Genomic DNA, 25011 nt, shown 5'->3' with positions numbered 1-25011 from the left:
AACATGCCAAAATGTAAAGACCATCGAGGCTAGGAAGAAACTGCAACAACTAACGAGCAAAATAACCAGTTAATATCATAATGACAGGATCAAGTTCACACATAACAATATTAACCTTAAATGCAAATGGACTAAATGCTCCAATTAAAAGACACAGACTGGCAAACTGGATAAAGAGTCAAGACCCATCAGTCTGCTGTATTCAGGAGACCCATCTCACATGCAGAGACATACATAGGCTCATAATAAAGGGATGGAGGAAGATCTACCAAGCAAATGGAGAACAAAAAAGAGTAGGGGTTGCAATCCTAGTCTCTGATAAAACAGACTTTAAACCATCAAAGATCAAAAGAGACAAAGAAGGCCATTACATAATGGTAAAGGGATCAATTCAACGGGAAGAGCTAACTATCCTAAATATATATGCACACAATACAGGAGCACCGAGATTCATAAAGCAAGTCCTTAGAGACTTACAAAGAGACTTAGACTCCCATACAATAATAATGGGAGACTTCAACACCCCACTGCCAATATTAGACAGATCAATGAGACAGAAAGTTAACAAGGATATCCAGGAATTGAACTCATCTTTGCAGCAAGCAGACCTAATAGACATCTATAGAACTCTCCACCCCAAATCAACAATATATACATTCTTCTCAGCACCACATCACACTTATTCCAAAATTGACCACATAATTGGAAGTAAAGCACTCCTCAGCAAATGTAAAAGAACAGAAATTATAACAAACTGTCTCTCAGACCACAGTGCAATCAAACTAGAACTCAGGACTAAGAAACTCAATCAAAACCGCTCAACTACATGGAAACAGAATAACCTGCTCCTGAATGACTACTGGGTACATAACGAAATGAAGGCAGAAATAAAGATGTTCTTTGAAACCAATGAGAACAAAGATACAACATACCAGAATCTCTGGGACACATTTAAAGCAGTGTGTGGAGGGAAATTTATAGCACTAAATGCCCACAAGAGAAAGTAGGAAAGATCTAAAATTGGCACTCTAACATCACAATGAAAAGAACTAGAGAAGTAAGAGCAAACACATTCAAAAGCTAGCAGAAGGCAAGAAATAACTAAGATCAGAGCAGAACTGAAGGAGATAGAGACACAAAAAACCCTCCAAAAAATCAATGAATCCAGGAGTTGGTTTTTTGAAAAGATCAACAAAATTGACAGACCGCTAGCAAGACTAATAAAGAAGAAAAGGGAGAAGAATCAAATAGACGCAATAAAAAATGATAAAGGGGATATCACCACTGTCCCCACAGAAATACAAACTACCATCAGAGAATACTATAAACACCTCTATGCAAATCAACTAGAAAATCTAGAAGAAATGGATAATTTCCTGGACACTTACACTCTCCCAAGACTAAACCAGGAAGAAGCTGAATCCCTGAAAATACCAATAACAGGCTCTGAAATTGAGGCAATAATTACTAGCCTACCAACCAAAAAAAGTCCAGGACCAGATGGATTCACAGTTGAATTCTACCAGAGGTACAAGGAGGAGCTGGTACCATTCCTTCTGAAACTATTCCAATCAATTGAAAAAGAGGGAATCCTCCCTAACTCATTTTATGAGGCCAACATCATCCTGATACCAAAGCCTGGCAGAGACACAACAAAAAAAGAGAATTTTAGACCAATATCCCTGATGAACATCGATGCAAAAATCCTCAATAAAATACTGGCAAACCGGATCCAGCAGCACATCAAAAAGCATATCCACCATGATCAAGTGGGCTTCATCCCTGGGATGCAAGGCTGGTTCAACATACGCAAATCAATAAACATAATCCATCATATAAACAGAACCAAAGACAAAAACCACATGATTATCTCAATAGATGCAGAAAAGGCCTTTCACAAAATTCAACAGCCCTTCATGCTAAAAACGCTCAATAAATTCGGTATTGATGGAACGTACCTCAAAATAATAAGAGCTCTTTGTGACAAACCCACAGCCAATATCATACTGAATGGGAAAAAACTGGAAAAATTCCCTTTGAAAACTGGCACAAGACAGGGATGCCCTCTCTCACCACTCTTATTCAACATAGTGTTGGAAGTTCTGGCTAGGGCAATCAGGCAAGAGAAAGAAAGGGTGTTCAGTTAGGAAAAGAAGAAGTCAAATTGTCCCTGTTTGCAGATGACATGATTATATATTTAGAAAACCCCATTGTCTCAGCCCAAAATCTCCTTAAGCTGATAAGCAACTTCAGCAAATTCTCAGGATACAAAATTAATGTGCAAAAATCACAAGCATTCTTATACACCAGTAACAAACAGAGAGCCAAATCATGAATGAAATTCCATTCACAATTGCTTCAAAGAGAATAAAATACCTAGGAATACAACTTACAAGGCATGTAAAGGACCTCTTCAAGGAGAACTACAAACCACTGCTCAGTGAAATAAAAGAGGACACAAACAAATGGAAGAACATACCATGCTCATGGATAGGAAGAATCAATATCGTGAAAATGGCCATGCTGCCCAAGGTAATTTATAGATTCAATGCCATCCCCATCAAGCAACCAATGAGTTTCTTCACAGAATTGGAAAAAACTGCTTTAAAGTTCATATGGAACCAAAAAGCCCGCATTGCCAAGACAATCCAAAGTCAAAAGAACAAAGCTGGAGGCATCACGATACCTGACTTCAAACTATACTACAAGGCTACAGTAACCAAAACAGCATGGTACTGTTACCAAAACAGAGGTATAGACCAATGGAACAGAACAGAGTCCTCAGATATAATACCACACATCTACAGCCATCTGATCTTTGATAAACATGAGAAAAAAAAGAAATGGGGAAAGCATTCCCTATTTAATAAATGATGCTGGGAAAATTGGCTAGCCATAAGTAGAAAGCTGAAACTGGATCCTTTGCTTACTCCTTATACAAAAATTAATTCAAGATGGATTAGAGACTTAAATGTTAGGCCTAATACCATAAAAACCCTAGAAGAAAACCTAGGGAATACCATTCAAGACATAGGCATGGGCAAGGACTTCATGTCTAAAACACCAAAAGCAATGGCAGTAAAAGCCAAAATTGACAAATGGGATCTAATTAAACTAAAGAGCTTCTGCACAGCAAAAGAAACTACCATCAGAGTGAACAGGCAATCTACAGAATCAGAGAAAATTTTTGCAATCTACTCATCAGACAAAGGGCTCATATCCAGAAACTACAAAGAACTCAAACAAATTTACAAGAAAAAAACAAACAACCCCATCAAAAGGTGGGGAAAGGATATGAACAGACATTTCTCAAAAGAAGACATTCATACAGTCCAACAGACACATGAAAAAATGCTCATCACCACTGGCCATCAGAGAAATGCAAATCAAAACCACATTGAGATACCATCTCACACCAGTTAGAATGGCAATCATTAAGAAGTCAGGAAACAACAGGTGCTGGAGAGGATGTGGAGAAATAGGAACACTTTTACACTGTTGGTGGGATTGTAAACTAGTTCAACCGTTATGGAAAACAGTATGGTGATTCCTCAAGGATCTAGAACTAGATGTACCATATGACCCAGCCATCCCACTACTGGGTATATATCCAAAGGATTATAAATTATTCTACTACAAAGACACATGCACACGTATGTTTATTGCGGCACTATTCACAATAGCAAATACTTGGAATCAACCCGAATGTCCATCAATGACAGACTGGATTAAGAAAATGTGGCACATATACACCATGGAATACTATGCAGCCATAAAAAAGGATGAGTTTGTGTCCTTTGTAGGGACGTGGATGCAGCTGGAAACCATCATTCTCAGCAAACTATCACAAGGACAGAAAACCAAACACCACATGTTCTCACTCATAGGTGGGAAGTGAACAATGAGATCACCTGGACTCAGGAAGGGGAACATCACACACCAGGGCCTTTCACGAGGGGGGGGGAGGGAGTGCATTGGGAGTTATACCTGATGTAAATGACGAGTTGATGGGTGCAGCACACCAACATGGCACAAGTATACATATGTAACAAACCTGCACGTTATGCACATGTACCCTAGAACTTAAAGTATAATAAAAAATAAATAAATAAATTAATTAATTAAAAAAAAGTTACCCATAGAAGTCTAATGCTATAATGACCTTAGAATATGTTTGCAGAAATATTTCAAAAGCTCTTCAATTTACTTTCTATTTATGGCTAATTAGGAAAGTTGCTTTGTGTTTGCAAAAGCAGAATTGCTAGCTTATGAACATAACAAGGTGAATATAACTGATAATTATTTCATTGGTTACCCATTCACTCTTATATCATTATGTTGTCAGGCAAATTGACAATGTTTCAACTGCTTTAGTTTTGTTATATAGTTCAAAAACTGTACTATTGCATATTTAGTGGTGAAACAGTGACACACTTCTCCTTAATTTTTGATATTGTACCCAAAGAGGCAGAGAGCTTAACAGAGACATAAGGGAAAGAGACAGACAAAGAGAGCCCTATTAAAATAACTCTCATCCAAAAGTGATTGTGTGTTATGATGGTTAATACTGTCAACTTGATTGGATTGAAGGATTCAAAGTATTGATCCTGGTGTGTCTGTGAGGGTGTTGCCAAAGGAGATTAACATTTGAGTCAGTGGGCTGGGAAAGGCAGACACATCCTTAATCTGGGTGGGCACCATCTAATCAGCTGCCAGCATGGCTAGAATATAAAGCGGATGAAAAATGTGAAAAGACTGGAATGGCCTAGCCTCCCAGCCTACATCTTTCTCCTGTGCAGATGCTTCCTGCCCTCATGTAAGTTAATACTTAATAAACTCCCATCTATCTATATCTATATCTATATCTATCTTCTATTACTTCTTTCCCTCTAGAGAATCCTAACTAATACAGATTTTGGTACCAGGAGTGGTTCTAGAGGAACAGAATATTAAGGATGGAGTTTCTTTTGTTGGTTTTGGGGTTTCTGGAGTTGGCTGCTTAATATGATTAAACACAAAAATGTTAAGGACTCTACTTCTAATAGTGTGGAGAACACTGATAAAGAGCTGAAATTGTAGAAAAACATACACAAGCTCTTATCATGCAAGTGGCTGACCTGCAATGAAAGGTGCATGCACAACCTTCCCAGGTGTCTACTCTTAAAGTGAGGGCATTGATTGAAAAAGAATGGGATCCTGCAACTTGGAATGGGGATGTGTGGAAGGACCAAATGAAGCTGGAGACACTGAGTTTGTAAACTCTGATGAATCTTTTTTATCAGAAGAAACAGCTTCCCCATCCCCAACAGTGGCAACATCCCCTCCCCAGCCCATGCTGCCACAAGCCTTTGCATCTTTGTCTGAGAAGATAAACTCTGTGCTGCCTGAGGCAACAGTGATGGCCTCCCCTGAGGCAGTTGCCAGACAAGATAATGTTTATTCTCCTCAGGAACCACCCCCAACATCCCTGTTTGCTTCTAGACCTATAACTAGACTAAAGTCCCAGCAGTTCCCTAGAGGTAAGGTTCAAAGTGTAACCCCCATGGAAGTGCACTACACTCCAAAAGAACTGCTTGAGTTTTCTAATTTATATGAGCAGAAATCTGAAGAACTTGGAGTCCAATGTGCGAGGGCAGGAAGCATCCAGCACAGGAAAAAGATGCCCTCCTTTTGAGAGACAGCTCTTGTCCTGTTACTGGGTTTTGGTAGAAACTGAACATTTGACTATGGGTCATCTAGTCACCATGTGACCTGAACTACCTATCATGAACTGGGTGCTTGCTGACCTGTGTAGCCATAGAGTGGGGCATGCACAGCAGCATTCCATCATCAAATGGAAGTGGTATGTACATGATCGGGCTTGAGCAGGTCCTGAAGGCACAAGTAAGTTACATGAGGAAGTGGCTCAAATGCCCATGGTCCCCACTCCTGCCACCCTGCCTGCTCTCCCTCAGCCTGCACCAATGGCCTTATGGGGAGTTCCTTATGATCAGTGGACAGAGGAAGAAAAGACTAAGGCCTGGTTCACAGATGATTCTGCATGTTGTCAGGCCTCTGAGCCTAAGCTAAGGCATCATATCCCCTGTGACCTGCATGTATACATCCAGATGGCCTGTTCCTGCCTTAACTGATGACATTCCACCACAAAAGAAGTGAAAAGGGCCTGTTCCTGCCTTAACTGATGACATTACCTTGTGAAATTCCTTCTCCTGGCTCATCTTGGCTCAAAAAGCTCCCCCACTGAGCACCTTGTGACCCTCACTCCTGCCCACCAGAGAACAACCCCGCTTTGACTGTAATTTTCCTTTACCTACCCAAATCTTATAAAACAGCCCCACCCTTATCTCCCTTCGCTGACTCTCTTTTCGAACTCGGCCCGCCTGCACCCAGGTGAAATAAACAGCCTTGTTGCCCACACAAAGCCTGTTTGGTTGTCTCTTCACACGGACGCGAGTGAAATTTTGGTGCCGTGACTCGGATTGGGGGACCTCCCTTGGGAGATCAATCCCCTGTCCTCCTGCTCTTTGTTCTGTGAAAGATCCACCTATGGCCTCTGGTCCTCAGACTAACCAGCCCCAGGAACATCTCACCAATTTTAAGTCGGGTAAGCGGCCTCTCTTTAGTCTCTTCTCCAACCTCTCTCACTATCCCTCAACCTCTTTTCTCCTTTCAATCTTGGTGGCACATTTCAATCTCTCCCTTCTCTTCATTTCAGTTCCTTTCCTTCCCTGGTAGAGACAAAGGAGATGCATTTTATCGGTGGACCCAAAACTCCAGGCGCCAGTCACAGACTCAGGGAAGACAGTCTTCCCTTGGTGTTTAATCACACGGGGATGCCTGCCTGATTATTCACCCACGTTTCAGAGGTGTCTGACCACGCGGGGACACCTGCCTTGGTCCTTCACCCTTAGCGGCAAGCACCGCTTTCCTAGGGGGCAAGCACACCCCACCCCTTCTCTCCGTGTCTCTACCCCTTCTCTTTAAACCTGCCTCCTTCACTATGGGCAACCTTTCACCCTCCATTCCTCCTCCTTCTCCCTTAGCCTGTGTTCTCAAGAACTTAAAACCTCTTCAACTCTCACCCGACCTAAAATCTAAATGTCTTATTTTCTTCTGCAATACTGCTTGACCCCAATACAAACTTGACAATGGTTCCAAATAGCCAGAAAATGGCATTTTCAATTTCTCCTATCCTACAAGACCTAAATAATTCTTGTCGTAACATGGGCAAACGGTCTGAGGTGCCTGATGCCCAGGCATTCTTTTACACATTGGTCCCTCCCTAGTCTCTGCTCCCAATGAGACTCATCCCAAATCTTCCTTCTTCCCCTCCCGCCTGTCCCCTCAGTCCCAGCCTCAAGCGTCGCTGAGTCTTTTGAATCTTCCTTTTCTACAGACCCATCTGACCTCTCCCCTCCTCCCCAGGCTGCTCCTCGCCAGGTCCCAGTTCTTCCTCAGCCTCCACTCCCCCACCCTATAATTCTTTTATCACCTCCCCTCCTCACACCCGGTCCAGCTTACAGTTTCATTCTACCACTAGCCCTCCCCCACCTGCCCAGCAATTTCCTCTTAAAAAGGTGGCTGAAGCTAAAGGCATAGTCAAGGTTAATGCTCCTTTTTCTTTATCCGACCTCTCCCAAGTCAGTTAGCATTTAGGCTCTTTTTCATCAAATATAAAAACCCAGCCCAGTTCATGGCTCATTTGGCAGCAACCCTAGACGTTTTACAGCCCTAGACCCTGGAAAGTCAGAAGGCCGTCTTATTCTCAATATGCATTTTATTTTATTACCCAATCCACTCCCGACATTAAATAATATATATAGCTTTATTCTCTTTCCCCAGTATTTGTGCTATTGTTATACATATTATACCTGTAAATATTAAGGGCAATGTAATAATTATTGTTAAATAAAGCTCCAAAGATTAAATTCCAGCCCTCAAACCCCACAACAGGACTTAATTAGCCTCGCCTTCAAGGTGTACAATAATAAAGAAAAGTTACAATTACGTGCCTCCACTGTGAGACAAAATCCCAGCCACATCTCCAGCACACAAGAACTTCCAAATGCCTAAACCACAGTGACCAGGCGTTCCTCCAGGACTGCTTCCCAAGGAACTTTCTTCAAGTGCCAGAAATCTGGCCACTGGGCCAAGGAATGCCTGCAGCCCGGGATTCCTCCTAAGTTGTGTCCCATCTGTATGGGACCCCACTGGAAATTGGACTGTCCACCTCGCCTGCCAGCCACTCCCAGAGCCCCTGGAACTCTGGTCCAGGGCTCTCTGACTGACTCCTTCCCAGATCTTCTTGGCTTAGTGGCTAAAGACTGACGCTGCCCGATTGCCTCGGAAGCCTACAGGACCATCACAGACACTTTAGGTAACTCTCACAGTGGAGGGTCAGTCCATCCCCTTCTTAATCAATACAGAGGCTACTCACTCCACATTACATTCTTTTCAAAGGCCTGTTTCCTTTGCCTCCATAACTGTTGTGGGTATTGACGGCCAGGCTTCTAAACCTGTTAAAACTCCCCAACTCTGGTGCCGGCTTGGACAACATTCTTTTATGCACTCCTTTTTAGTTATCCCCACCTGCCTAGCTCTCTTATTAGGTTGAGACATTTTAATTATCTGCTTCCCTGACTATTCCTGGGCTACAGCCACACCTCATTGCCACCTTTTCCCCCAGTTCAAAGCCTCCTTCACATCCTCCCCTTGTATCTCCCCACCTTAAACCACAAGTATAGGACACCTCTACTGCCTCCTTAGCGACTGATCATGCATCCCTTACCATCCCATTAAAACCTGATCACCCTTACCCTGCTCAATGCCAGTATCCCATCCCACAGCATGCTTTAAAAGGATTAAAGCCTGTTATCACATGCTATATAAACTATATAAACCTATACACTTCCCTTACAATTCCCCCATTTTACCTGTCCTAAAACCAGACAAGGCTTACAGGTTAGTTCAGGATCTGCACCTTATCAACCAAATTGTCTGGCCTATCCACCCCGTGGTGCCAAACCCTTATACTCTCCTATCCTCAATACCTCCCTTCACAACCCAGTATTCTGTTCTGGATCTCAAACATGCTTTCTTTACTATTCCTTTGCACCCTTCATCCCAGCCTCTCTTTGCTTTCACTTGGACTGACCCTGACGTCCATCAGGCTCAGCAAATTACCTGGGCTGTACTGCCACAAGGCTTCACAGACAGCCCCCATTACTTCAGTCAAGCCCAAATTTCTTCCTCATCTGTCACCTATCTTGGCATAATTCTCATGAAAACACACATGCTCTCCCTGCGGATCATGTCTGGCTAATCTCCTAAACCCCAATCCCTTCTACAAAACAACAACTCCTTTCCTTCCTAGGCATGGTTAGTGTGGTCAGAATTCTTACACAAGAGCCAGGACCACGCTCTGTAGCCTTTCTGTCCAAACAACTTGACCTTACTGTTTTAGCCTAGCCCTTATGTCTGCATGCAGCGACTGCTGCTGCTTTAATACTTTTTTTTTTTTTGAGACAGAGTCTCGCTCTGTTGCCCGGGCTGGAGTGCAGTGGCCAGATCTCAGCTCACTGCAAGCTCCGCCTCCTGGGTTTACGCCATTCTCCTGCCTCAGCCTCCCGAGTAGCTGGGACTATAGGCGTCCGCCACCTCGTCCGGCTAGTTTTTTGTATTTTTTAGTAGAGACGGGGTTTCACCGTGTTAGCCAGGATAGGTCTCAATCTCCTGACCTCGTGATCCGCCCGTCTCGGCCTCCCAAAGTGCTGGGATTACAGGCTTGAGCCACCGCGCCCGGCCTGCTTTAATACTTTTAAAGACCTTTCCCACAGGGTCTGAGAAGGCCTGGTCATTTCTTCCCTTCTGTCACACACAATTCCTCAGTTTGGCCTTCCCAGCTCTATACAGTCCAATAACTGGACTAGCCTTTATTAGTCAAATCACCCAAGCAGTTTTTCAGGCTCTTGGTATTCAGTGAAACCTTTATATCCCTTACCATCCTTATTCTTCAGGAGAGGTAGAATGGACTAATGGTCTTTTAAAAACACACCTCACCAAGCTCAGCCACTAACTGAAAAAGAACTAGACAATACTTTTACCACTTGCCCTTCTCAGAATTCAGGCCTGTCCTCAGAATGCGACAGGGTACAGCCCATTTGAGCTCCTGTATGGACGCTTCTTTTTATTAGGCCCCAGTCTCTTTCCAGACACCAGCCCAACTTGAACTGCACCCCAAAAACTTGGATAGAGCCTAAAATCTCACCAACCAAGCGAGTAATTATGCTGAACCTCCTTAGGCAGTCTCTGATTGGATGTCCTGGGTCCTCCCAATTCTTAGTCCTTTAATACCTGTTTTTCTCCTTCTCTTCCATTTAGTTTTTCAATTCATACAAAACCGTATCCAGGACATCACCAATCATTCTATATGACAAATGCTCCTTCTAACAACCCCACAATATCACCCCTTACCACAAAGTCTTCCTTCAGCTTAATCTCTCCCACTCTAGGTTCCCACGCCGCCCCAATCCCACTCAAAGCAGCCCTGAGAAACATCGCCCATTATCTCTCCATACCACCCCCCAAAATTTTTGCCACCCCAACACTTTACCACTACTTCATTTTATTTTTCTTATTAAGAAGACAGAAATGTCAGGCCTCTGAGCCCAAGCTAAGCCATCGTATCCCCTGTGACCTGCACGTATACATCCAGATGGCCTGTTCCTGCCTTAACTGATGACATTACCTTGTGAAATTCCTTCTCCTGGCTCATCTTGGCTCAAAAAGCTCCCTCATAGAGCACCTTGTGACCCTCACTCCTACCTACCAGAGAACAACCCTCTTTTGACTGTGATTTTCCTTTACCTACCCAAATCTTATAAAACGGCCCCACCCCTATCTCCCCTTCACTGACTCTCTTTTCGGACTCAGCCCGCCTGCACTCAGGTGAAATAAACAGCCTTGTTGCTCACACAAGAAAAGGAAATTCTAGAGTTGATAGTACAAAAACTGAAGAAAAATTCACTCACCCTACAGTCACATGCTCTGCTAAGACCCAAGTTCACCCACAAAACTTGAGGCCCAGTAGATGACCCAGTTTCATAAATCTAGATATTCGATTTTTAATATGAATTCCCTTTATTAATTTTGATTTTATTTTTCTATCATTGACCCTAGTAGTTGTTTCAAAAGCAAGCAAAAAGTTCAAATCATATCAAAACTCAAAGGGAAAGGAATCCAATCTCAATGCTGATACGAATGCAAAATCACCCATTTCTTCCTCCCCATCTACAAAGTCTACATTCTAAATGGACCTGAGAGGGCACTTTCTACCAGTCCACAATAATCACTGCTGTCACATAACTTTTAGTTACATGATATAAAAAGGGTCTAAAATATTCTTAGAAGAATCAGAGAATTTCCCCCTGATGGTTAACTTTCTGTAACTATAAAGACCATAGTTCACAAGTTGACTTGTGAATAAAATTATATTCCACCTCACCAGGTATCTCCATACCTGGTGTATGGATATGCTTGTATGAAGTATGAAGATGCTTAAAAATTATATTCTTATCATAAACTCTCTAGGATGATTTCAGTTTGCAGAAGAGGCAGCATTGTATGGAAGAAAGCACTGATTAAGGAATAACGAACATCTATTTCTGTATAAGTTTTATAGTTAACTATATATCTGATTTTTGTTCAAATCACTAAACTTCTCTAGGCTTATATGATTGCTAAGAATGCCTCCAATTCCAAAGCTTTGTAATTCTGCAGTCCAGAGCTTTTTTTTTTTTTTTTACTAATTCATCTTCTTTAATGACTGATGCTAATTAAGTTATTACTACTTACATGTACAAATATACCATCACATACACACAGACACAGACATATGTTACAATTTACCTTTCAAAGCATTTTGAAAATCTGTTTTGTTTTTATAGAGACTGGCCTAAAACACTTGAAAGGTGTTAATGAAAAAGATATAATAAAACATCTAATCAACATACAGTCAAAGAGGCAAGCAGGTAAGAACAAGAATTTTTCAAGCCTCCTGTTAATGGCCTATTTAGCTCTGAAGTTAAATTAAATCTGGTTCTTTGATGATGACTGTAGCTGTAAGTTATCATTACATGAGAAAATATCTTCATAAATTTCCTCCTGTAATTTGTGGAACTCTAGTATTTGCTACCAATGGAACATTAGTTAGATATAATTAGTTTTAGAACTTATTTATTGGTAAAGAATCCATAAAAATGCAAGGCTGTTGTGACCCAAATGTATGCTTGATGCTATTATTTCAAATGCTATACTGTAATTCAATGCTGACTTCAGGTCCTGAATATCTCTGATACAATTTTCTGTCTCAATTATCTGTCTAATATTCTCAGTGGGGTGTTGAAGTCTCCCACTATTATTGTGTTGGAGCTTAAGTCTCTTTGAAGGTCTCTAAGAACTTGCTTTATGAATCTGGGTGCTCATGTGTTAGATGCTTATATTTAGGATAGTTAGATCTTCTGGTTGAATTGAACCTTTACCCTTAGTAATGCAGCACTATTCACAATAGCAAAGACATGAAATCAACCCAAATGCCCATCAGCAATAGACTAGATAAAGAAAAGTTGGCACATATACACCATGGAATACTATGCAGACATAAAAAAGAAACAAGATCATGTCCTTTGCAGGGACATTGATGGAGCTGGAGGCCATTATCCTTAGCAAACTAACACAGGAATAGTAAACCAAATACTGCATGTCCTCACCTATAAATGGGAGCTAAATGATGAGAACATATGGACACATAGAGGGGAACAACACACACTGGGGCCTTTTGGAGAGTGGAGGATGAAAGAGGGACAGGATCAGGAAAAATAACTAATGGGTACTAGGATTAATACTTGGGTGATGAAATAATCTATACAACAAACCCCCATGACACAAGTTTACCTATGTAACAAACTTGCGCTTGTACCCCGAACTTAAAATGAAAATTGAAAAAAATGAAAACAGATGCTGTACTTATCATTTTATATTTCTGGCTTAGAGAGGAAAGTTGCCTTAAATTTGTAAAAGCATACAGACTAACTTGTGAATGTGATAAGAAGAGGAATATAACAGATAGTCATTTTATTGGCTACCCCTTCTCTCTATTTGATAAAAATATCAGGTAAATTTACAATATCTCAGCTACAGTAAAGTTATTTAGTTGTGTTCCACAATTTAGTGATTACACAACTAAATTTACTTCTGGAATAACAGTGTTAGGCATATTTTTCCTTGATCTTTGGTGAGATACTGAAAGAGGCAGGGAGCTTAACAGAGAAATAAGGGAAAGAGGCCATTAAAGAGAGTCCCCCTGAAACCACTATCATTCAAAAGTGGCAGTGTGCATACCAAAAGCAGTGCTCCCGGAGGAACAATATTAGCATCTTCTTGTAGTGGAGAAAAATAATGTAAAATAGTCAAAAGAAATCACTAAAAAGCAAACAGCAAGTTTTGAAATATGATGAATAAATCAATATCTAGATTTGTCTATAATATCATCCAAAATATCCAAAATATCCAGTTTTTATTCTAAAATTCATTGGAACCAAAAAAAAAAAAAAAAAAAAAGAGCCTGAATACCCAAAGCAATCATAAGCAAAAAGAACAAAGCTTGTAGTATCACATTACCTGACTTCAAACTATACTATAAGGCTACATTAACTAAAACAGTGTGATACTGATACAAAAACGGACGTGTGGACCAGTGGAACAGAATACAGAACCCAGAAAGAAAGCCACACACCTACAGCTATCTGATATTTGACAAAGTCAACAAAAATAAGCAATGGAGAAAGGATTCCCTATGCAATAAATGGTGCTGAGATAGCTGGCTAGCCATATGTAGATGAAACTGGACCCCTACCTTTCACCATATACAAAAATTAACTCAGGATAGATTACAAATTTAAATGTAAGACTTCAAGCTATAAGAATCCTAAAAGAAAAATTAGGAAACACCATTCTGGACATTGGCCTTGGAAAATAATTTATGACTAAGTCCTCAAAAGCAATTTCCACAAAACCAAAAATTGACAAGTGGGACCTAATTAAACGAAAGAGCTTCTGCAGAGCAAAAGAAACTACTAACAGAGTAAACAGACAACCAACATAATGGGAGAAAATATTCACAAACTATGGATAAGACAAAGGTCTATATCCAGAATCTGTAAGGAACACAAACAGTTCAGCAAGCAAAAAACAGCCCCATTAAAGAGTGAGCAAAAGACATGAACAGACACTTCTCAAAAGAAGATATACAAGCTGCCAACAAACGAAAAAATGCTCCACATCACTAATCATCAGAGAAATGCGAATCAAAACCACAGTGAGATACCATCTAACACCAGTCAGAATGGCTATTATTTAAAAATAAAAATAAAAAACAGATGCTGGAAAGGCTGTAGGTGGGAATGTACATTAGTTCAGCCATTGTGGAAAGTAGTGTGGAGATTTCCCAAAGAACTTAAAACAGAACTGCCATCCTATCCAGCAATCCCATTACTGGATATGTATTCAAAAGAAAATAAATGATTCTGCTAAAAAGACACATGCACTTACATGCTCATTGCAACACTATTCACAATCACAAAGACATGGAATCAACCTAAGTGCCCATCAGTGGGGGATTGGATAAAGAAAATCTGGTACATATATATGTCATGGAATACTATACAGCCATAAAAAAGAGTGAAATAATGTCTGTTGCAGCAACATGGATGCAGCCAGAGGCCATTAACCTATGCAAATTAACCCTGGGAACAGTAAACCAAATACAGTGTGTCCTCACTTATAAGTGGACGCTAAGCATTGGGTAGATATGGACATAAATATGGTAAAAATAGACACCAGGGACTACTGGTAGAGAGGTAGTCAGGGGGTGGGAGGTAAAAAACTACTTATGGGGTACTGTGCTCACTACTTTGGTGATAGGATCATTCATACTCCAAGCCTCAGTGACATGCAATATGCCCAGGTAACAAACCTGCACATGTAACCCCTGAATCAAAGAAAGTTGAAATTTTAACATAAATACATTATAAATAAATAAAAATAAAATGCCTAGTTTTTAGTTTAAAATTATGAGCCATTCAAAGAAACAGTAAAGCATAACCCATACACAGGGGGAAGAAAAGTAGGCAACAAAAAATTCTGTGGGAGTCCAAGATGTTAGACTTAGCAAAGACTACAAAGCAGTTATTATAAATAGGTTCACAGAATTCAAGGAAACCATAATTAAAGCATAAAAGGGGGTATGGTGACAATGTGTGTATTCACTGCCCAGATTGCCAGAACAAAATACTGCACTGGGTGCCTTAAACATCAGAAATTGATTTTCTCACAGTTCTGAACACTAAAACTTCAAAATCAAAGGGCTGCCAAGGTTGATTTCTGGTGATGCCTCTCTTCCTGGCTCAAGGACACACTTAGAGAAATGCTAAGTGCACTGGGAAGTCTCCACAATAGAATTGAACAAGCAGAAGAAAGAACTTCAGAGCTCGATGACAAGGCTTTTGAATTAACTCAATCCATCACACACAAAGAAACAAGAATTTTGAAAAATGAACAAAGACTCCAAGAAGTTTGGGACTATGTTAAATGTTCAAACCTGAGAATAATTGGAGTTCCTGAGAAGAAGAAAAATCTAAAAGTTTGGAAAACATATTTGAGAGAATAATCAAGAAAAACTTCTCCAACTTTGCTAGAGATCTAGGCATCTAAACACAAGAAGATCAAAGAACACCTGGGAAATTCATTGCAAAAAGATCATCATGTAGGCATATAGTCATCAGGTTATCTAAAGTCAAGATAAAGAAAAGCATCTTAAGAGCTGTGAGGCAAAAGCATCAGGTAACCTATAAAGGAAAGCCTGTCATATTAACAGCAGGCTTCTCAGCAGAAACCTTACATGTTAGAAGGAATTGGGGTCCTATTTTTAGCCTCCTTAAATGAAACAATAATCAGTCAAAAATTTTGTATCCAGTGAAACTGAGCTTCATAAATGAAGGAAAGATACAGTCTTTTCCAGATAAGCAAATGCTGAGATAATTTGCAACTACCTAGCCAGTACTATAAGAACTGCTAAAAGGAGCTCTAAATCTTCAAACACTCAAAATACACCAAAATAGAACCTCCTTAAAACATAAATCTCACAGGACCCATATAACATTAACACAGTGGGGTGGGGGGAGGGGAAGTATTCAGGCTACAAATGGTATGATGAATGGAATAGTACCTCACATCTCAATACTAACATTGAATGTAAATGACCTAAATGCTCCACTTAAAAGATACAGAATTGCAGAATAGATAAGAATTCACCAACCAAGTTTCTGCTGTCTTCAGGAGACTCAACACAAAAGGACTCACATAAACTTAAGGTAAAAGTGTGGAAAAAGATGTTCTGTGCAAATGGACATCAAAAGCAAACAGGAGTAGCTATTCTTATATTGGACAAAACAAACCTTAAACCAACAGCAGTTAAAAATGACAAAGAGGGACATTATAGAATGATAAAAGGGCTAATCCAACAGTAAAATGTCACAATTCTAAATATATATGCACCTAATACTGGATATGTCAAGTTTATAAAACAATTACTACTAGAGCTAAGAAATGAGATTATACAATAATAGTGGGGGACTTTAATACTCCACTGACAGCACTAGACAAGTCATCAAGACAGAAAGTCAACAAAGAAACAATGAACTTGAACTCTACCCTACAACAAATGGACTTAACAGATATCTACAGAACATTCTACTCAACAACTGCAGAATATACATTCTATTCATCAGCACATGGAACATTCTCCAAGACAGACCATATGACAGGCCACAAAACAAGTCTCAGTAAATTTAAGAAAATCGAAATTATATCAAGTACTCTCTCAGACCACAGTGGAATAAAATTGGAAATCAAATCCAAAAGGAACCCTAAAAATCATGCAAATACATGGAAATTAAATAACCTGCTCCTGAATGATCACTGGGCCAAGAGTGAAATCAAGATAGAAATTTAAAAATTATTTGAACTGAACAATAATAGTGACACAACCAATCAAAACCTCTGGGATACAGCAAAAACACTGCTAAGAGGAAAGTTCACAGCATTAAATGCCTAAATCAAAAAGTCTGAAAGAGCACAAATAGACAATCTAAGGTCACACCTCATGGAATTGGAGAAACAAGAACAATCCAGACCCAAACCCAGCAGAAGAAAAGAAATAACAAAGATCAGAGCAGAACTAAACAAGAATGAAACAAGCAAACAAAAAAATACAAAAGATAAATGAAACAAAAAGCTGATTATTTGAAAAGATAAATAAAATTGATAGACCATTAGCAAGATTAACCAAGGAAAGAAGAGAGAAGATCCAAATAAGCTCAATTAGAAATGAAACAGGAGTTATTACAACTGATACCACAGAAATAGAAAACGTTATTCAAGTCTACTCTGAACACATTTACCCATATAAACTAGAAAACCTAGAGGAGATGGATAAATTCACGGAAATATACAATCCCCTTAGATTAAACCAGGAAGGTATAGAATCTCTGAACAGACCAATAACAAGCAGCAAGATTGAAATGGTAATTTAAAAATTGCCAACAACAAAAAAAGTTCAGGATCAAATGGATTTACAGCTGAACTATCCGACATTCAAAGAAGAATTGGTACCAATCCTATTGACATTATTCCAAAAGATACAGAAGAGGGAATTCTCCCTAAATCATTCTATGAAGCCAGTATCACCCTAATACCAAAACCAGGGAAGGACATAACAAAAAAAAGAGAAAACTACAGACCGATATCCCTGATGAACATAGATGAAAAAATCCTCAACAAAATACTAGCACACCAAATCCAAGAGCATATCAAAAAGATAATCCACCATGATCTAGTGGGTTTCATACCAGGTATGCAGGGATGGTTTAACATATGCAAGTCAATAAATGTGATACACCACATAAACAGAATTAAAAACAACCATCAATCACATGATCATCTCAATAGCTGCAGAAGAAGCACTTGACAAAATCCAGCATCCCTTTATGATTAAAACCCTCAGCAAAATTGGCATAAAAGGAACATAATTTAAGGTAATAAAAGCTATCTATGACAAACACACAGCCAACATTATACCGAACGGGTTTTGAAAGCATTCCCCCTGAGAACTGGAACAAGACAAGGATGCCCAATCTCACCACGTCTATTCAACATAGTACTGGAAGTCCTAGCCAGAGCAATCAGACAAGGAAAAGAAACAAAGGGCATCCAAATTGGTAAAGAGGTAATCAAACTGTTGCTGTTTGCTGATGATATGATCATATACCTAGAAAGCACTAAAGACTCATCCAAAAAGCTCCTAGCACTCGTAAATGAATTCAGCAAAATTTCAGGATACAAACTTAACATACACAAATCAGTAGTGCTGCTCTACACCAACAGTGACCAAGCTGAGAATCAAATCAAGAACTCAACTCCTTTCACAATAGCTGCCAAAACAAACAAACAAACAAACAAACAAACAAAAAAGATAGGAATATACTTAATCAAGGACTTGAAAGACCTCTACAAGGAAAACTACAAAACACTGCTGAAAGAAATCCTAGACGACACAAACAAATGACCATATTCTCAAAAGCAATCTACAAATTCAATGCAATTCCCATCAAAATACCAACATTATTCTTCAGGAGAACTAGAAAAAAAATCCTAAAATTCATATGGAACCAAAAAAGAGCCCACATAGCCAAAGCAAGACTAAGCAAAAAGAATAAATCTGAAGGGATCATATTACCTGACTTCAAACTATAGTATAAGGCCATAGTCACCAAAACAGCATGGTATTGGTATAAAAATAAACACATAGACCAATGGAACAGAATAGAGAACCCAGAAATAAAGCCAAATACTTACAGCCAACGGATCTTTGACAGAACAAACAAAAACATGAAGTGAGGAAAGAACACCATATTCAACAAATGGTGCTGGGATAATTGTCAAGCCACATGTAGAAAAATGAAACTGGATCCTCATCTCTCACCTTATACAAAAATCAACTCGAGATGGATCTAAGACTTGAAACCATAAGTTTCTAGAAGATAACATTGGAAAATCCCTTCTAGACATTGGCTTAAGCAAAGACTTCATGACCAAGAACCCAAAAGCAAATGCAACAAAAACAAAGATAAATAGATGGGACTTCATTAAATTAAAAAGCTTCTGCACAGCAAAAGAAGTTATCAGCAGAGTTAACAGACAACCCTCAGAGCAGTAGAAAATCTTCACAATCTATATATCCAACAAAGAACTAATATCCAGAATCTACAAAGAACTCAAATCAGCAAGAAAAAAAAAATCCCATAAAAACATGGGCTAAGGGCATGAATAGACAATTCTCAAAAGAAGATATACAAATGGCCAATAAGCATATAGAAAAATGCTCAACATCACTAATTATCAGGGATACACAAATCAAAACCATAATGCGATACCACCTCATTCCTGCAAGAATGGCCATCATCAAAAAATCAAAAAATAATAGATGTTGGCATGGATGCAGTGAAAAGGAAACATTTTTACTGTGGAAAACAGTGTGGAGAGTCCTTAAAGAACTAAAAGTAGATCTACCCTTTGATCCAGAAATCCCACTTCTAGGTATCTACCCAGAGGAAAGGAAATCATTGTACAAAAAATACTTGCACACGTATGTTTATAGCAGTACAATTTGCCATTGCAAAAATATGGAATCAGCCCAAATGCCCATCAATCAACGAATGGATAAAGAAAATGTGGTGTGTATATACCATGGAATACTACTCAGCCATAAAAAGGAACAAAATAATGGCATTCACAGCAACCTGAATGGAATTGGAGACTATTATTATAAGTGAAGTAACTCAGGAATGGAAAATCAAATGTTATATGTTCTCACTCATGTGGGAACTAAGCTATGAGGATGCAAAGGCATAAGAATGGTATGTTGGACTTTGAAGACTTGGGGAAAGAGTAGGAGGTGTCAAGGGACAAAAGACTACACATTGGGTACAGTGTACACTGCTTGGGTGATGGATGCTCCAAAATCTCACAAATCACTACTAAAGAACATTCATGAAACCAAACACCACCTGTTCCCCAAAAACTTACTGAAATAAAAAAATAAAAATTTTTAAACAGTTTAAAAAATAAAATAACACTGGATAGTAACTCAAATCCACAGGAACAAATGCAAAAAATATATAAACAAGAAGGTTAGTATAGTAAATACTATAATTATGTACTTGCTCTTCTTTCTTAGCTTAATTAAAACGCACAGTATCATATAAATAATTACTCATAACATCAATTATAACAATGTATTTAATATATGTAGTTGTAATACACATAATAGTGCAAAAATGTTGAAGAAGGAATAATGATATATGGGAGTAATATTTCTGTACTTCACTGGAATTTGATTAGTATAAACTCCAGTAGAATCTAAAATTGACTGTAGTCAGAACTACACAAATATGTCAACATCTTAAAAAACACTGAATTGAACATTTTACATAAGCATATAGCATGATATGTTATTTATTTTGTAAAAATATCTCTGTGAATTCCAGGCAGGATCATATTTAAAAAGAATTAAAGCAATGAGAGGATATGGTAAGGGAGGAAACATGAATGTTACTAGATTGTAAATTACTTTAGCACATAGATTCTCTTCCTAAATGCTTAACCTTATCTCCCCTAAAATGCTCTTCTCATTGCCTTCCTTCTTATTATCTAAGAATCTTTGCATACTCACTTGAAATGAACCATTCCTTCTTATGTGTACTAGTTAGAGTAATAATCGGAGAGGCTAAAATATGACTGCTCATATTCCCTATTTTTATGTTTCTATAGATCTGCTTATGTTCACAAAATATAGTTGTGTACTTATGGAAAATACGTTCTTATGTGTCTCAGTTCATTTTGGTAATGATGCCTCAGCTGGTCCATACTTTGGTTTAGATTTCACTGGTGGTATATTTGGGCTTCAGATGTTACACTGTAAAACTTAACATTTATTCAAGAGCTCAGACATTTCTTCAGAGCAAAACTTTACTCTGTGGTATCTGGGTCATTATAGGTTTCCAACTTTAGCATATAGTCTGCTATAAACAACTTTCACAAAATATTAGGTCCACCATTGACCCAAGTCACCCATTCTAATTTTCCCTTTTCAATATGAACTTGCCTTTCATAACTTCCATGTATTTTTCCTGTTATATGACCTAGTCAGTAGTTTTCAAATCTAGCAAAAGATTCAAATCACATAAAAACTCCAGTGGAAAGGAATGCAATCTCAATGCTTATGCTACTACAAGTTTACTTACTTCATCCTCCCCAGCTACAAAGTCTACAAACTCAAGAAGATATGAAAGTCACATTTTCATATTCCACAAAATATCTAATTATTTTTCTACATTATTGATGCATACTTGATTTATAGTTACAAATCTTAGAAATGACATGAAGTCTTTATGAACAAATCAAAGCACTTTGCCCCACAATAACTCTCTGTGACTGTGGAGACCATGATTTGCAAATTGACCTATTCTTAAAAATGTTGGTCGGGGGGCGGAGCAAGATGGCCGAATAGGAACAGCTCCAGTCTCCAACTCCCAGCGCAAGCGACACAGAAGACCGGTGATTTCTGCATTTTCAACTGAGGTACTGGGGTCATCTCACTAGGGAGTGCCGGACAATCAGTGCTGGTCAGCTGCTGCAGCCTGACCAGCGAGAGCTGAAGCAGGGCGAGGCATCGCCTCACCTGGAAGCCAAGGGGGAAGGGAATCCGTTTTCCTAGCCAGGGGAACTGAGACACACAACACCTGGAAAATCGGGTAACTCCCACCCCAATACTGCGCTTTAAGCAGACAGGCACACCAGGAGAATATATCCCACACCTGGCCGGGAGGGTCCCACGCCCACGGAGCCTCCCTCACTGCTAACACAGCAGTCTGCGGCGATCTATCCACAAGGCAGCAGCGAGGCTGGGGGAGGGGCGCCCGCCATTGCTGAGGCTTAAGTAGGTAAACAAAGCCGCTGGGAAACTCGAACTGGGTGGAGCTCACAGCAGCTCAAGGAAGCCTGCCTGTCTCTGTAGTCTCCACCTCTGGGGACAGCGCACAGCTGAAGACCAACAGGGGAAGCAGCGGGGGCCGGTGCAGACGCGAACGACTCTGTCTGACAGCTTTGGGGAGAGCCGTGGATCTCCCAACGCGGAGGTTGAGATCTGAGAACGGACAGACTGCCTGCTCAGGTGGGTCCCTGACCCCTCAGTAGCCTAGCTGGGAGACATCCCCCACTAGGGGCAGTCTGACACCCCACACCTCACAGGGTGGAGTACACCCCTGAGAGGAAACTTCCAAAGGAAGAATCAGACAGGTACACTCGCTGTTCAGCAATATTCTATCTTCAGCAACCTCTGCTGCTGATACCCAGGCAAACAGGGTCTGGAGTGGACCTCAAGCAATCTCCAACAGACCAACAGACAGTCCTTCTGACTGTCAGAAGGAAAACTATCAAACAGGAAGGATACCTATACCAAAACCCCATCAGTACGTCACCATCATCAAAGACCAGAGACAGATAAAACCACAAAGATGGGGAAGAAGCAGGGCAGAAAAGCTGGAAATTCAAAAAATAAGAGTGCATCTCCCCCTGCAAAGGAGCGCAGCCCATCGCCAGCAATGGATCAAAGCTGGTCAGATAATGACTTTGACGAGATGAGAGAAGAAGGCTTCAGTCCATCAAACTTCTCAGAGCTAAAGGAGGAATTACGTACCCAGCGCAAAGAAACTAAAAATCTTGAAAAAAGAGTGGAAGAATTGACAGCTAGACTAATTAATGCAGAGAAGATCATAAACGAAATGACAGAGATGAAAACCGTGACACGAGAAATACGTGACAAATGCACAAGCTTCAGTAACCGACTCGATCAACCGGAAGAAAGAGTATCAGCGATTGAGGATCAAATGAATGAAATGAAGCGAGAAGAGAAACCAAAAGAAAAAAGAAGAAAAAGAAAGGAACAAAGCCTGCAAGAAGTATGGGATTTTTACAAAGACCAAATCTACGTCTGATTGGGGTGCCTGAAAGTGAGGGGGAAAATGGAACCAAGTTGGAAAACACTCTTCAGGATATCATCCAGGAGAACTTCCCCAACCTAGTAGGGCAGGCCAACATTCAAATTCAGGAAATACAGAGAACGACACAAAGATACTCCTCCAGAAGAGCAACTCCAAGACACATAATTGCCAGATTCACCAAAGTTGAAATGAAGGAAAAAATCTTAAGGGCAGCCAGAGAGAAAGGTCGGGTTACCCACAAAGGGAAGCCCATCAGACTAACAGCAGATCTCTCGGCAGAAACTCTACAAGCCAGAAGAGAGTGGGGGCCAATATTCAACTTTCTTAAAGAAAAGAATTTTCAACCCAGAATTTCATATACAGCCAAACTAAGTTTCATAAGTGAAGGAGAAATAAAATCCTTTACAGATAAGCAAATGCTTAGAGATTTTGTCACCACCAGGCCTGCCTTACAAGAGACCCTGAAGGAAGCCCTAAACCTGGAAAGGAACAACCGGTACCAGCCATTGCAAAAATATGCCAAAATGTAAAGACCATCGAGGCTAGGAAGAAACTGCATCAACTAACGAGCAAAATAACCAGTTAATATCATAATGACAGGATCAAGTTCACACATAACAATATTAACCTTAAATGTAAATGGACTAAATGCTCCAATTAAAAGACACAGACTGGCAAACTGGATAAAGAGTCAAGACCCATCAGTCTGCTGTATTCAGGAGACCCATCTCACATGCAGAGACATACATAGGTTCAAAATAAAGGGATGGAGGAAGATCTACCAAGCAAATGGAGAACAAAAAAAAGCAGGGGTTGCAATCCTAGTCTCTGATAAAACAGACTTTAAACCATCAAAGATCAAAAGAGACAAAGAAGGCCATTACATAATGGTAAAGGGATCAATTCAACAGGAAGAGCTAACCCTCCTAAATATATATGCACCCAATACAGGAGCACCCAGATTCATAAAGCAAGTCCTTAGAGACTTACAAAGAGACTTAGACTCCCATACAATAATAATGGGAGACTTCAACACCCCACTGTCAACATTAGACAGATCAACGAGACAGAAAGTTAACAAGGATATCCAGGAATTGAACTCATCTCTGCACCAAGCGGACCTAATAGACATCTATAGAACTCTCCACCCCAAATCAACAGAATATACATTCTTCTCAGCACCACATCGCACTTATTCCAAAATTGACCACATAATTGGAAGTAAAGCACTCCTCAGCAAATGTAAAAGAACAGAAATTATAACAAACTGTCTCTCAGACCACAGTGCAATCAAACTAGAACTCAGGACTAAGAAACTCAATCAAAACCGCTCAACTACATGGAAACTGAACAACCTGCTCCTGAATGACTACTGGGTACATAACGAAATGAAAGCAGAAATAAAGATGTTCTTTGAAACCAATGAGAACAAAGATACAACATACCAGAATCTCTGGGACACATTTAAAGCAGTGTGTAGAGGGAAATTTATAGCACTAAATGCCCACAAGAGAAAGCAGGAAAGATCTAAAATTGACACTCTAACATCACAATTAAAAGAACTAGAGAGGCAAGAGCAAACACATTCAAAAGCTAGCAGAAGGCAGGAAATAACTAAGATCAGAGCAGAACTGAAGGAGATAGAGACACAAAAAACCCTCCAAAAAATCAATGAATCCAGGAGTTGGTTTTTTGAAAAGATCAACAAAATTGACAGACCGCTAGCAAGACTAATAAAGAAGAAAAGAGAGAGGAATCAAATAGATGCAATAAAAAATGATAAAGGGTATATAACCACTGACCCCACAGAAATACAAACAACCATCAGAGAATACTA

At 39.7% G+C, this 25011-nt stretch overlaps 1 protein-coding gene across 1 annotated transcript in view; it reads left to right on the top strand.

Annotated features, from left to right (window-relative positions):
- The window catches only part of CCDC7 (coiled-coil domain containing 7), a 502976-nt gene that overhangs the window by 444796 nt on the left and 33169 nt on the right, over positions 1-25011 (top strand). Inside the window, exon 34 of the mRNA XM_030940622.1 lies at positions 11946-12029. Within this exon, the coding sequence (XP_030796482.1) occupies positions 11946-12029 (84 nt within the window). The remainder of the gene's footprint in view (positions 1-11945; positions 12030-25011) is intronic.

This window comes from Rhinopithecus roxellana, chromosome 11, assembly GCF_007565055.1.
Source record: "Rhinopithecus roxellana isolate Shanxi Qingling chromosome 11, ASM756505v1, whole genome shotgun sequence".
NCBI classification, from domain to species: domain Eukaryota; kingdom Metazoa; phylum Chordata; class Mammalia; order Primates; family Cercopithecidae; genus Rhinopithecus; species Rhinopithecus roxellana.
This window is presented reverse-complemented; position numbering and strand designations above follow the sequence as displayed.